The following is a 15427-nucleotide window of genomic DNA, read 5'->3' on the forward strand; positions in this document are numbered from 1 at the left end:
ATTGTTGAAACACCCATTTAAGAAAAATTTGAGAACTGACGGAAAAATGTTGCCCAATAAACAGCGAAACGAATATTCTTAAAGGAAAACGACGCTGATGATGGCACAACGCCGAAACTTATGTTTCTCCAAACCAAATTTGACAAGGGATGACGGCAAATCGTTGCAATATAGATCAATTATCCACTGTCGGAAAATCAACAACACAAAACGAATCGGTCAGAGAAAATTTTAGTTGTCAATTCGACTTTCGGTTTTGTTTATGATTTGAGATTCAATGTTTTATCGAAATTCCAAAAATGCTTATTTTTAACTTGTTTACAATTTGGGCGACCTTTGAGAAGGCAATTTCTATCACTGTTTCGAAAATAGGTGCCTTTGAGTCGAACTTTGATCCGCCTTTACACATACGACATCGGCTACTTGCATGTATAAGTTCCGATCTTCAATAGAAGTTGTAGAATTTTATTAAGGGGTGAATTATGTACAACGCAAAGATTAACTTTTTCTCGTGTGAACCAAAATTGCTATCATATAAGAGCATTCATTCACTTCAGTGAGTGCCAGTAAACCCGAATACCTTATGAAATTTGTGGTATTATATAGTGATGACTGTGAATGTGAGGGATTGCGACGCAAAGTGTCACGGCGTCATACATAATTTGTACATTAGTTTCATGTAACCATTAAATGATTCAGTTTGATGCCGCATTGTTAACTGAAATATGTAGACTAAATATATGCGAACTTGATTTATAAGCTTGATCAGTGCTGCTCAAAATTGTTTATATTGAAGTGCAAATAACAAAACATGTACATTGACATCTTTTATTGTATCTAAAAAAAATAGTTTTTTTAATATTCAAAAAGCTCAAAAGTTTTAATTCGTCGCCTGCTCAAAACATTCCGTAAAACACTATATCATCACAATATTCAAGAGCAAGTAAAATTAATTCTCAAAAACCAGCACAACTTCACTCAGCACCGATTGATATATATTTCATTTGTTGTTGTCATTATTAACATGGCGTTCAGATCATCTCCACCAATTTTTTTTTTACGATGCGTGAATTATTACCGAAGTTACGGCTTCGGAATTATGATGAAAAACTGAGTCTAATAAAGGCTGAGCCGCGCCCATTTTTTTTTTAATTTTGAGCCGATGTTGTTAGCGACCCATATTTAAGTACAAATACTATGTTTGAAAGAGCTCGCTTCATTTATATTTTATCTAGGTCGATGCAAAGTTTCAGCAACTGCTCGAGGTTTAACTCAGAAATAGTTGTGACCACGAAAAAGTACTTCAGGCTGGACTTAGGAGAATTTCATGATATTCAATTTCGAACTGAGCGTGAAACTCGAGCAAAACATAGGAAACGAAACATTTGTGAAGTACTAAATTTCGCGACCACGGGTCCCGAACATCTCAAGACGAGCACATGCGATTTATCATGACTTTGAATACCTTTAACATAAGGTCAAAAGAAAGGCGTATGAAAATTTCCAAGTCTTATCTCAAATTCCGAGGTCCAACTCTTAAATAAATAAATAAATGTCAGGCGCGGCAACCTCCGAAGAGATTTTAGGTAGAGCTTCTCTTCCAATTTGCGGCGTGCTCCTTTTGGTTTTTCCTACAAATTGATGAATCAATTTTGAATACAAATTTAATTATCAGTGGCATAATATTTTTGAAAAAACTTTTAGTTGACAATTTGTTAGTGTAAACTTGTTTTTTATACCGAAGTGCTCGTTTATCATATGAAAGTGCTTTTTCTTTGCACTCACTTATGTAAATCAAAAACTTGCATATGCATTTTATTTATATGTAAGGACATACGGGATTGCTTAATTTTTTTAATTTTTTATTTAAAATGTAAATTTGTATTTGTGCCTATGATTCAGGGCAAAACAAAAGCAAAAGTGATTTAAGTGTATAGGGGTTGAGCAGCTACGATAGTTCTGGAATCAATTTCAAATTGAGATTGAACAAAAATATTCATTTGGTATAGCTAATTATCAACTGTTCCTATAATTTTTTGTTTGAATGAGAGCTGTTCTTTGATAATGCATTAGACAAAGGGTGCCACTTCCAACTTTATTAAAGTTGAATAAAAATTTTCATTGGACTGGATCAAATACATTCAGAGCTTTGACTATTTCAAAGAAACTGTTCCCGGGGTGGTGGCACTGCCCATTTCCAAAAATTGACTAGGAGTTTCACTTTATTAGCCATATACAAATATCATGGGTCTTTGTCCAAATATGATCAAAACTCTAACAATTAATAAAGCTGTTTCCGAGTGGTTTTATCATTCGTATTCGAAAAACTGCTTAGACTTCGATCTGCACTACCGATACGCTGAGGTCAAATAGTCTCAAAATTAGATAGAACAATCGTCAAGATTTTTCAAAAACTGCTTAAACCACGAACTACTTAACCAACGTTATAGGTCAAATGGATTCAGAGACGGGCCAATTTAAATAACACTGTTTTAAAAATTGGGGTGAGGGTGACTAGCTCAGCCCGCCTTCCTAAAATAGCTTGAATTTCAATATATGACACATATACTTAAGGTCAAATGTCCGACTGTAATAGTTTTAGACCCCTAAAAATTATTAAAAAGCCACTGTTCGCAGGAAGAAATAAAACTTTCAGACGATAAACAATTTTGAAAACTAAGATTTTCTGAGAAGTATGTGCATATTTCTATGTTGTTTACTGGGATGTTCATTGTTGAGGAAGTTTATAATAGTGACCACTTGACCTGGGAAATATGCTTTTAGTTGGCATGCAAGCAAAAAAAAAATTTCAAAATCGATGATACGGTTATGCCTGCGATAGATACATATAGGCTGGGATGCGACATTATCAGCATCTACCCTCAACTGTTAGGCGGATTAGATGAAGATATGTGGGAGAGTATATATCGATTGGCAAGTTGCATATCGGGTGCACATCTAAAATGTGAACGGCTGTTATTAAATGGCACTTATTTAATCCGATGTATTCAAAAGTGTGCTAAAACACGTAGTTATAGGGACTTTTCAGAAACAAGCTTTTCTACAAATGTATGTATTGCCCAAAAAATTTACTGCGTGTCGCGAAGTAACCGAAAGCTGAACTCAGATGAGTAGTTACTTCAGGTCCATCTAGATTGGAAACTTCGCAGTAGACAAGATATTAAACGTCTATAAATTGCCCTCTACCTTAATAGCTGCTATTAAAATATTCTATATTCTACTAGAAGACCCAGCAGACGTCCTGCCCTAAATTTGGCCTATCTGCATACATTTTAATAAGCTTTTTCCGTCTGACTCTGCCCTCCCCCCTCTTTACTTTTTCCTGATCCTTTTATTCACTCCTCCCTCCGTATTTTTCGCTCCATCTATCTTCGTCTTTGTCTCATTCTATCTCTTTCTCAATCTCTTTCTCTCTTTTCTCCTCTCTCAATTCCTTCTCATTTTTCTGCATCCCTTATTGTCTGTCCCAGAGGGTGGTATGTATTTTATTCCAGTCCCAGTCCCAGTCCCACTCAGAGTCTCAGTCCCAGTCCTAGTCCTAATACCAGTCCCAGTCCGTCTCTGGATAATATATTACTCTGTACCAAAGCACTCATCAACAGCTTTCATTTGATATCCATATTGTATAAACACTGGCTAGGCATTCACTGGCCCACGTTTTGGCCTATATCTCGAGACCTTGTAACTGTAGTAACCACCGCGTGACGTTTACGCAACTTGTGTGAAAGTTTGAACAAAATCGACCGACGCATCTCTGCAAACACCGGCGACCAACTAACACACATTTTAGCCTTTCTTTTTATATATATAGATTTTTATTTTTCACACTTCACTATAATATTAAAACGAAATGCAGATTTTCGTTGCTTTTGAAATTCGGCTTAAAAATTGCACATGGAACAACTAAAGACTCGCCTGAATTAAAACAAAATGTCATAGTACCTCTAAATCGCGCCCCCCCCTCCCCCCCTCAGCTCCACCACTCTCGGCGGGCCTGGTGATGCGCTATACTTGATATCATTCGCTATAATATTTTTTATTGATAAGCAGGTTGTTTAATTAAACACCAAGCAATTACACGGAAGTATATCCGCACCACCTGAAAATATGAGTGCCACTGCGTATACGTAACATTTTATTATTACGTATAAACAAATAAAAAAATTGCAATAAAATAATATTGCGAATATAAACTGAGATATAACCTATCCTATATTTCAAGTTAGATCAAACTACAAACGGGGTGCAAAACAAATTCAAATTCGGTTCAATAGCTTAGGAGTCCATTGGCCTCAAACTTGTGACACCTGTTTTTTATATATTGAGATATTCAAGGACAGATATATATTTTTCTAAACTATTATCATAAAATGCATTTTATCGGGTTTTTAACCTCCTATCAGGCATTTAGTTCATTCATCAATGGAAAGTCTACCAAAAATGTATCTCAAAACTCCACTCGGACAGTACGACTTTCCTAATTTCTAGATCCGTGTGACACCTAGCGAACCTTTTTGTCAATGTGCTGCGCTGTCATAAAACTTCGAAACACGTTCTAAATTTCAAGGTCTATAGCTCAACGAGAAGTTACTTAAAACCCGATCTCAAAATTCCCAACCTCGTATAAATGTTTGATTCTCTCGATCCGTGCGCTATATAGTGGGGTTTTTCCTTCTTCTGTTGCATTTTTAGAGTCTCCCGAAAATATAAGAAGGAAGTAAAAAGGTGTAGAAAAAAAACTTTGGAGATAGGTAGGTTTCTGTTTAAATGTTTTTAAATTTCATCACGTTGATTACTCTCCGCTCTTGATGTTGATGAGCATCTGGCAACAAAAAAAAAAAAAAATTGAAAACTTTTGCGACAAAATGAATTGCCACAACTTCAGTGCGAAGGCCATGACATTCACGCAAATGAGTATCCCCCAAATGACAACAGGCGAATGCCAAATGAAAATTTTGCATACAACTACGTACGTAGAATATAAACAAGCTACTCGGTGTGCTGAAAATATGGCTACAAAATTTATTTTGATTTTTAAACGTAAACATACATATTGGAGTGTCTCGTGATTCACCTGAATTTTAAGTTAAAAGTGTAATTGAGGTGACTCGTAAAAAACCATCGATTACCACAATGCCCAAGTAATATATTTACAAATGCAAATGCAGGTGTAGTGCGGGATATTGGCTAACTCTAGATGGTTCCAAATTAATGGAAGGGGTTGGGTCTGCTGTTTACTGTGTCGATCCAGAAATAAGTAGATCCTACAGGCTGCAAGATTACTGTAGCGTCTTTCAAGCAGAAATTATATCCGCGAATAAAGCAGCAGAAATTCTGGAGGAAGCGTGCTTAAGCTGCAGTCAAAAAAAAAAAAAAAATAAATAAATGTAAGGCGCGATAACCTCCGAGGAGATCTAAGGCCGAGCTTCTCTTCCAATTTGCGTCGTGCTCCTCTTGATTTTTCCCTACAAATTGGCCGGACGGGACCTACATGTTTTATGCCGACTCTGAACGGCATCTGCAAGGCAGATGAGTTTTCACTGAGAGCTTTTCATGGCAGAAATACAATCGGAGCGCTTGCCAGACACTGCCGAGGGGCGACCCCGCTTAGAAAAATTTCTGCTAATTGAAAAATCTTATTTCTAAAATTTTGATGTTGCTTTGCCCGGGAGTTGAACCCAGGGCATACGGTGTGATAGGCGGAGCACGCTACCATCACACCACGGTGGCCGCCAAGCTGCAGTCGCGTGAATTTATATATTGATAGTCAGGCTGCGATCAAGGCAATAATCTCACACAGTACTTCACCAAGAAGTGTTCTGCAATGCAAAGAAGCATTGGAAAAACTTCGCTCAGGCCGGACGATACACCTTTACTGGGTTCCCGGTCATAAAGTGATAGAAGGTAACGAAAAGGCCGATGAGTTGGCAAAGGAAGGTGCAATACTCGCTGAGTCGAGACGTCCCAATCCGTTTCGGAGAAATCAAAAGGAGACAGCAGTTGCATATGATCAATCAAGAAGGAAAGGCGTGGACAAAAGCGCGGGGCTGCAAAATTTCTAAGATCATGTGTAAAGCCTACAATAAGACTCACAAAGTGGCTCATATCTCTGAAGAGAGAATACTTAAGGCTCACGATGGGCATACTAACATACTGACACTGCCTTCTGGCGTAACATGCTTATAAGTTATAGCTTATTATTCTAGTCTAAAACCCTTTCAAAAATCTTTTATATAAAAGTGGGCGTGGTCTTTAACCGATCTCGTCCAGTTTTTCCAGAAATATTTCCTGCTATAGGGAAAATTTGTGTACCAAAATTTATTACGATCCGTTAATTTTTCTTCGAGTTATTGCTCCCGAAACATAGAGAATTGCTTAGTCATAAAAGGGGCGGTGCCACGCCCATTTTTTAAAATTTGAAGTTTTTCCTATTTATTGGGAAATGAAATACCATTGATATAAAGCTCTTTTTTGCAAAGATATAGCTTATTTTATTCGTCCACGACCCTTTTAAAAATCTTTTATATAAAAGTGGGCGTGGTCCTTAACCGATTTCGTTAATTTTTCTTCAAAGCATTCCTTATAGTAAAGACAACCTCCCTGCCGAATTTTGTTACGATAGGTTTAACGATTTTTGATTTATGATTAATAATATTTGTAAAATTGATTTTATCACAAGTGGGCGGCGCCACGCCCATTTTAAACATTTTTTTTATTTTTATCGAGAGTCTCAATATCAGTCCACACGTCAAATTTCGACATTCTAGGTATATTATTTACCAAATGATCAGGTTTTTTTGTATTTTCCAAAATGTTATATATGTAAAAAGTGGGCGTGGTTATCATCCGATTTCGCTCATTTTCAATACCAATCTATTCTGGGCCCAGATAAGCTCGTGTACCAAATTTTGTGACGATATCTCAATATTTACTCAAGTTATCGTATTAACGGACAAACGGACGGACGGACGGACATGGCTCAATCAAATTTTCTTTCGATACTGATGATTTTGATATATGGAAGTCTATATCTATCTCGATTCCTTTATACCTGTACAACCAACCGTTATCCAATCAAAGTTAATATACTCTGTATGCAAAGCACTCTGAGAATAAAAAAATATAAAATAATAAAAAAATAACCAGACATCACTGATAAAAACCAATAAGAAGACAAGCTGATAACAAATCGAAAACTCGACGACAATAGTTTGCTATAAATAATGAACCGGTAATAAATTAAAAACTTGTGGGTGTCGTTTGTTACCGATAAGAAGCCGACGAAGTTCTTCTCAAAAATATTTGTTTCTGCCAAAGTTACTTCTGTCAACTCCTGGAAAAGATCTAGGAAACTTAAAAACATTAGTTTTCAAGATAAAGACTATACAAAATAAATTTTCTTCAGACCTACTTCGGTTTCCTTGGGATTACTTTGTGTTGCATTTCGGGTCTACATCGTATACTTTTGGAAACATGATAAAGTTTGTTTGATATTTTTAAGATCAGTTCGGGTCTAATTTGGTACTTTTCCACACAAGTTTCTAGCTCATTTTAATTTGTTTATTTACTTATGTGATCTACAGATTAATAAAACCTTACAGACTTGCTGTACAAATTATAATACAATTTTTTATGATGTTGGAATGGACGGAAGCACCAAAGTGTAGTTTTTATCCTGTCCTGGTTTTAATTTTCGATTCGAACATAAATATATAGATTTTTGTTAGTATGTTGTCGGAATAGACGGGACTTCGGGCAAAACAAGATCGTAATCGCGCGGTCGGAAGATAGCTACTTCATTTTCAAGTTGTAAGTCACAAAATTCTGACATATTTGTAAATAATTAATTATTTTGATGCTGCTTAATGATGCTGATGGAATGAGCGTGACTTCTCACCTTAGAGCAAAACAGCAATTATAGTTGTGCAGCTTGGGAGGTTGGAAGGGACGCGTTTTCAAGAAAAATTCGTGCGTTTCAAAACTTGATCTGCATATTGTAAAGAAAAATGCCAAAAAAGGTTTTGACGGCCTGAAAGGGATGTTGAATATAATCTCACCAAGCAAAAAACGGGCTATTTACCAACACTCTTCCAAGTTTTACCAAAACAAGTATACCAAGCATGCCTCTGCAACTTTTCAACGTGGAAAATTGTATAAGTTTAAACCGGTTTCCACACTTCGTAATTATTGCCAGTATAGCTTCGCCAAAATTTCGGAGGCACTTCGGAACTATTTTGCGGTTGTCTACGGATCACTAAGACGTAATTTAACTATCATTGTAGACACATTTTTTGTGTACCGAAATGATTCCAAACTGATTCCGAAATTGTCTAGCTATGGTTATATGTACAATCCTAAAACAATTCCGACGTGATCTCGAAACTATAACGAACTAATTCTGAAATGTATCCCGAAATGGTCTGTAACTAATTGTTTCGATCTCGAAAAAACTTAAATTTGTCCGGATTTTCAACATCTACAAATTTACTTCACTCACCTTCTTCTTGTGATATGATACTGCTCTCTGGCGATTCTGATCGATAGAAATTTGATGCTGCCTGACGAGTCGATTGTAATTTATTGAAATACTGTACCGCATAGTCCACAACATCGCCAGGCTGTTCAAGCAGATATGCTATTGAAAATTCCAAGAGTACTTCTCTTAACGCCTCGGGCACCTGAATTCTCTGTTTCGCTTCGGACGACATATTCTCAACTTTGATGCTACGAAGAAATCGAAATTGGATTTTTGTTATCATTGAAATGGAAAACACAAGTCAATCTTATAATAAAAGTTTTAATATTACTATCACTGGAAATAAAAATAAATTTGCCGGGACGCTAAGAGCGCACCTTATTAAGGGAGCATGCCCGCATACTTGATGTAAGGAGCAAATCCACAGACCCGAACGTTCAAAGTATCAACATAATTTTTCCCCTTACCACCAGGCAAATACCAGAAAGGTGATAGCGAAGGAACGTACCCAGTTCATTTCTAGCAACAAACTGCCCATGTCCATAACACCTTCCGTAACCCTCAGGAGCCTACGGACACAACAATAATTGTAACAAGGGCGAACTGCTTTCACAAACTGGGGCAATGCAGCCAAGAAAAAGCGTGATGTCCTGAATCACAACGCAATACAAAAGCCATCTTCTAGACTAGCTAACTAGCTAGCTGCCCAACTGTGCTTGACCTTGGATTAACGGAATAATTACATCAGCCTCACATTTCAGAGTTATGTAGAACTTTCAGACGAGCGCTTTATGCTGCCAAGCTAAACTGACTTCCGAAAGATAAACTGAATGTATACAAGGCAACCTGAAGCTGATGGCCCTCAAGGCCAAGAGTTAAACTAAGTTAGTATAAGCCAACTTAATAAAGCCAATTATGCCTGCCACGTTGATACGATCGGAGAAGTGGACAATGATATCTTTTGTTATTAAATTTGACATACATATCTTTTGAGGACTTGTTAGAATAGCGCAAGTTGCCTCGATATGAGAAGGTCATGTGGATCACATGAAGGCACGTTATGATACCACATCAGATAACGGCGACACAACTTATAGCTACTGAGAAAATCGTTTCGTAGCAATGTAATCGCTTCGCTCCTGATATTGGATATACTCTCCCGATATGCCAATGTTTCGAGACCACTATACCATCGCCCTATTCTGTCAAAAGCTCGACGGAAAGGAGCTTCGAATATTGTTATATGCGCCACAAAGACGTCCATTGGACACTGACCTGCCAGAGCTTCAAAGGCCGTTGATAAAAGAGCATTAAACACAAACACAGCCATCTACTTTAGGTCAGAAGAATCTCCCTATCTTGCAAGAAGTAGTTACTGCCAAGCGTTTGCTTAGCTGAATGGAAGCCTATCTATACAGATGCAGACTAAAAGTAGCGAGCGGAACTCTGAACTTCCTACCCCTGGACCCAGTTTGTCCTAGTTATAAAATAGTTTTATGCAATCGAAAACGAGCTCAGATGTTTTATTTTATTTTTGTAGCGATAAGGACACTCCCCGAAGGCCTTGAGGAGTGTTATCGATGTTGGTGGTCCTTTTTCGGATGCAGATCCGGTGCGTCGGAAACGATGTTTTATGTCGATTCCAACCGGCATCTGCCAGACAGATGGACTTTTACTGAGAAGATTTTCGATGAAAAATACACTATAGGATCCATCAAACTACTGTTGAAAGCGAAATTTTCTAAAGTATCTTGGTATCTGTCGACCCGTCACTTGGGTCGAAAGCCATCTTTTACAGCACGCCGCCGTCGCTAACCTTAAAAGCACTTTAGAGAATCCCATTAACTGCTTTCTTAATCGGTTAAGATTGCGGCTTTGACCGAGGTCCTGACATAACCGCAGCGTTTTTTTTTGGGTAGGGTTGACAAGCAGTCCACACCATCCAGCCCACCCAGCCAACGTAACCAAAAAGCCCTGCAAAACATCGCACTGTGTTCCCAAACATTTACCTCATCATACAAATAAAGCGTTCACAATACCCTCTAAATCACAGAAGTCGCGTGACATCATTAACTACCTACTTCAATTTATCATAGCAAGTTGTTTGTATGTATGCAATAAGCCCCTAAAAACCAAAGACATAAGTTAATACGAAACGGAAGTCTTCGTTGTCACTTTTGCGTCACTTTTACTTACATAATACTAAACTCCACGCGCTATCGCTTGAGGTAAATAAATAGTTTATGTATTCAAGTCATAGCTTTACGCATTGTTTATATACATATTTGTTTATGGAAGTGTATACGTTTAAGTAAATGACATTTATCCGGTTCTTAGGTTTTGGTGTCGCCATCCCTCTTTTATTAATAGCACGATAGGCATGTACTTAGCGCGCTATTATTTTATTCACGGATTTATTGTTGTTGCATTAGTTTAAGTAAGAATGTGTATGAGTGTGTTGTGAATATTTAAAGAAACTGCCAGTTGAGAAAATTGTGTGGAATGTATTGGAAGTACAGCTGCTGATTTGACCTGTGTAATGGGGTACCCGGTGAATAATAGAGGACCCTGAATGTGTGCGAAGTTGTCTTCTTAGGCAGCGATTCGCATGTTTTTGTAGAGTGAAATTTAGCAGGAGGGCTAGTGCAAAGGTTCAGAAATGGCAGAACATACTTTACAAGTGTATACCGATGGTTCTAAATTAACAGAAGGGTTGTGATGTTTGCTTTGTCGTTCCAGAAATAAGAATATCCTACAGGCTGACATGCTACTGCAGCGTTTTGAAACGGTTTTATTTAGCTTGACTCTGTGTAGCGAGCCGGACGTTGTTTACGAATTTTGTAATTGAAATTTAAGTAACTTCCCGATAAGCTACAAGCTTGAAACTTGGAATATAGTTCCGATCCGATAGGTGGCGCATGATTCGAAATATTTCAAAAAATCGTATTTGTGGTCCGATATGGTTCCTATTCATTGCACTCCTGCTCAATCTAGGGCGTTGAACAGACAATTAAATAAAAGTGTTGGACGCGTCAAATTTCTATTGATAGTCATAAGTAAGACCAACTGAACCTTAATCAGGTTATGCTACGCCTCACATTTTTAAAAATTTCACGCGCCCAACGCTTTTATTTAATTGTCTGATCAACCCCCTAGATTGCTGAGGAGTGTGATGAGTACTACCTAGGACCTACCTAATTATTTTCTAGCTTTTAGTATTATTATTACTTCATGTCAGTATTGTTTTCAATGAAACCATTTAACTTAAAAAAATTTTTTTAATTATTTCATTTAGACGGAAATTATAGCCATGAAGAAAGCATCAAAAGTTCTGGAGGAAGCGTGCTTAAGCTGCAGTCTCGGCAATATATATATCGATAGTCAAGGGGCGATTAAAGCAATAATCTCACACAGTACTTCATCAAGAAGTATCCTGAAAAGTAAAGTAGCAGAAATATAGAAGGTAACGAAAATGGCGATGAGTTCGCAAAAAAGGGTACAGCACTCGCTGAGTCGACCGTAGACGCCCCAATCCATTCTGAAGATATCAAAATGAGACAGGAGTTGCATATGATTCATCAAGCAGGAAAGTCATGCACAGAAGCGCGGGGCTGCAAAATTTCTAAGATTATGTGCAAAACCTACGACATAAGACTCCAAAGTGGCGCATATCCCTGAAGAGAGCAGACTTTAGGTTCCCGATGGGCATACTAATGGACACTGCCTTTTGGCGTCACATGCTTATAACTTAGACCTCGTCAGTAACAGCAGATGTAGCAGGAAACGGCTGAGCACCTACTTTAAGGTGCGGCAGAGTTTCCTGATCTCGAGAGCAATTAAGCTAGGTCCTAGAAAATTTGTAGTATTTGCCAAGAAGACGGAGTTATACAATAGCATAAGTCCTGGCAACCGATTGGGGTTCTTCGTTTGGCCGTCAAACAAAGTAATTGAGTTCAATAAAGTATCCTGATCTAAAAAAATATTGCGTTCTAAGAAAATTATGTGTTCTAAACATATAAACAGTTGTACACAAATTTTCAGTTCAGAAAGAGTAACCGGATCCAAAGATACCCAGATTTGAAAGAGTTACAGTTCTGAAAAAGTACCCGCATCCAGTTCCTTTCAAGAGCATATGGAACTGCTTTCGGGCCCATTTCGAGTTATAGTACCTAGTTCTAAAAAATACTCAGATCTAAAAAAAACCGGTTCCAAAAAAGTTCCGATGCTGCAAAGTACCTGTTTCCAAACAAATATTTGGATTTGCAAAAGCACTTAAATTCAAAATATTACATGCTTCACAAAAAAAGTCCACGGTCCTAATCTTTATCCGTATCCGAAAAATTCTCGGTCATTATATATATATGTCTCCTATGCTTTTTTTCGGTATTAAACGGTAAGAGGGTGTGGATATCAAACCGATTGTATGCCAAATTGCATCACTATATCTTTTAAAGTTTCCAAGTTATCGTTTCCACCCCCATTTTTTAAGTTTTTCATACAAATTTAGTTAGCTTTACACAGGCGAAAAATGTGTCAGTTAGAAGAGAATAGCTCTAATCTTCTATATATATAAAAAGAAGTGTGTGTGTGTGTTCGCTATGGAAACGTATTTCCCACACATCAATCATCACCCAATTTTGGTTATGGGTTCCTTTGATCAACGGGAAGGTTTTAGGCTAAAAACAATTTCGATATATAAAAGGGGCGTGGCACCTCCCATAAAAATGGAATCTTTGGTACTGCATAACTTTGAAGGTATACATGCCAGAACATTGAAATTCAGTAAGGAGTTATTTGAGGTCAATCCTTAACACCACCAAGAAAATATGGAATTGGAAAAAAGGGGGTGTGGCACCTCCCATACAAATGGAATATATTATACTGCATATCGTAATGGTAGGATAATTAAAATTGGTAAGGAGCTATGTGACGTTAAGTCCTAAAACCTCCAGTAAAATGTGGAATGGGGAAAAACTATGGCTGCCGTACAAACTTAAGTTATTTTAACACCTAAAGTTTGACTGCATTGTTGAGTTTAGCTTTTATGCCTTTTGGACGTTTAGTAATCTGCCGCTGTTAAAAAAATTGTTTAGCTTCAGTCTATATACATCTTCTATAAAAATCAAATTCTGTGTGTGTGTTCCCTATGAAAACGTGTTTGCTATACTTCGATCATCACCAAATTTTGGCTCGAGGTTCCTTCGATCAAGACAAACGTCTTTCATATTTCAGAATTAAGAATTTTAAATTTAAATGTTCTTGTTTTTTGGCTATGCGAAAGAACTTTCTTAGCTTCCAAAAATGATCATGTCAACAAAATCAATGATCGCTTTCAAAATCAATTTCCTGGTGAAGTGACGAAATATAAATCGATCGACACAGTTACAGATGAAGATAAAATTGTGAATTATCCAAATGAATTTCTATACTCCTTACAACCAAAAGGAATGCCTGCGCATATATCAACTTTGAAAACCGATTGTATGCCAAATTGCATCACTATATCTTTTAAAGTTTCCAAGTTATCGTTTCCACCCCCATTTTTTAAGGTTTTCATGCAAATTTAGTTAGCTCTACACAGGCGAAAAATGTGTCGGTTAGAAGAGAATAGCTCTAATTGTTCTTAAAATATCCAAGAATTATATTTTTAGGAATTATTTGATACATAAAAATATGAAGCGTGGTTATATACCGATCTTTTCAGTGGGGACATTACTCGTGTTAAAATTGCTAACTAAATTTTTTTCCGGTTGACTTTACCGATTTTTTCGTCCAGGATCAATAAGAACTTAAGTTACTGCAAAAAAGATGCAGGTACCCTATTACGTGGCTCATTACCTTGGTCCTCTTTATCCGGGTTTAACCTGAGTACCCGAGCATCACCAGCTCTAATTGGAAGGAGTAGTTTAGAAGGCTGGCGATATCTATTCAGGGAAATTAATTTAATAATTTGGAAAAAATTTAAACAACTTGACATCAGGACGGACAAGGCGACATCTGTTTCGATTATACCTTGTAAATCTCTTCAAAGCCTTTTCTCCCAGGAGTGGAATTTGAACCACACTCCTACGATGGTTGAACTGTCACTTAGTTGTTGTAAGCTCATCCCAAAATTTTTTATTTTTTTATAAAAACTTAAAAAAGTATCACCTACCCTTCTAATTCACTCGAACTTTCCTGCAGGGTTACTTTAGCAAACTAAAAATAAACGTATAACTATATGGATGTATGCGACAGTTTTTTATCTTCCAGCAATAGTGGCACTGTACGCAATTTGTTGTTCGTCAATCAATTTATGCATCACAAAGCGGAAACGCCTCGAAGAAGAATAGCAAATAGTTATTCCATCTCAAACACATCCTCAGCACTTACGCAAATCTGTATGTAGAAATATGTGCAGACGATTCGCAGAGTGATGCCGTGCAAGTGGTTTAACATTATGGCGACGAAATGTGCTTAATAAACAATTTGTTTTCGTCTGAGTATCTTCTAGTTTTTATACCGAGCTGTACTTTTACACAGGGTATTATAACTTTGATTGGATAACGGTTGGTTGTACAGCTCTCACCTCTGCTGTGGACGCTGATCATCAACCAACTGCTCAAGCGATTCGATGAGGGACCCGTAAAACTTACGGCTTACGCAGATGCCGTTGCAATTGTCATAAGTGGAAAGTGCCTTCCAACGATTAGTTCTTTGATGGATCGGGCGCTTCGGGATATTCATATCTGGGCATCTAATGTCGGGTTGAAAGTCAATGCGGAGAAGACGGATATGGTCTTGTTTACAAAGAGGTACAAGGTCCCAAACTGGACCAGGCCTAAGTTAGGAGGGGTGACTTTACAGGAGAAACCTTGCACAAAATATCTGGGACTCATCCTAGACAGTAGGCTTTAATGGAACCTCGACGTGAAGGAGAGGGTCAAGAAG

At 37.5% G+C, this 15427-nt stretch overlaps 1 protein-coding gene across 8 annotated transcripts in view; it reads right to left on the bottom strand.

Annotated features, from left to right (window-relative positions):
• Pka-R2 (cAMP-dependent protein kinase type II regulatory subunit) overlaps positions 1-15427 on the bottom strand; it is a 405682-nt gene that overhangs the window by 93988 nt on the left and 296267 nt on the right. For all 8 annotated transcript variants that reach the window (XM_067775444.1, XM_067775442.1, XM_067775447.1 and 5 more), the window contains one exon: positions 8519-8745. In XM_067775444.1, the coding sequence (XP_067631545.1) occupies positions 8519-8729 (211 nt within the window). In that variant the 5' untranslated portion in view covers positions 8730-8745. The remainder of the gene's footprint in view (positions 1-8518; positions 8746-15427) is intronic.

The sequence above is a fragment of the Eurosta solidaginis genome, chromosome 3 (genome assembly GCF_040869045.1).
Source record: "Eurosta solidaginis isolate ZX-2024a chromosome 3, ASM4086904v1, whole genome shotgun sequence".
In the NCBI taxonomy this organism is placed as follows: domain Eukaryota; kingdom Metazoa; phylum Arthropoda; class Insecta; order Diptera; family Tephritidae; genus Eurosta; species Eurosta solidaginis.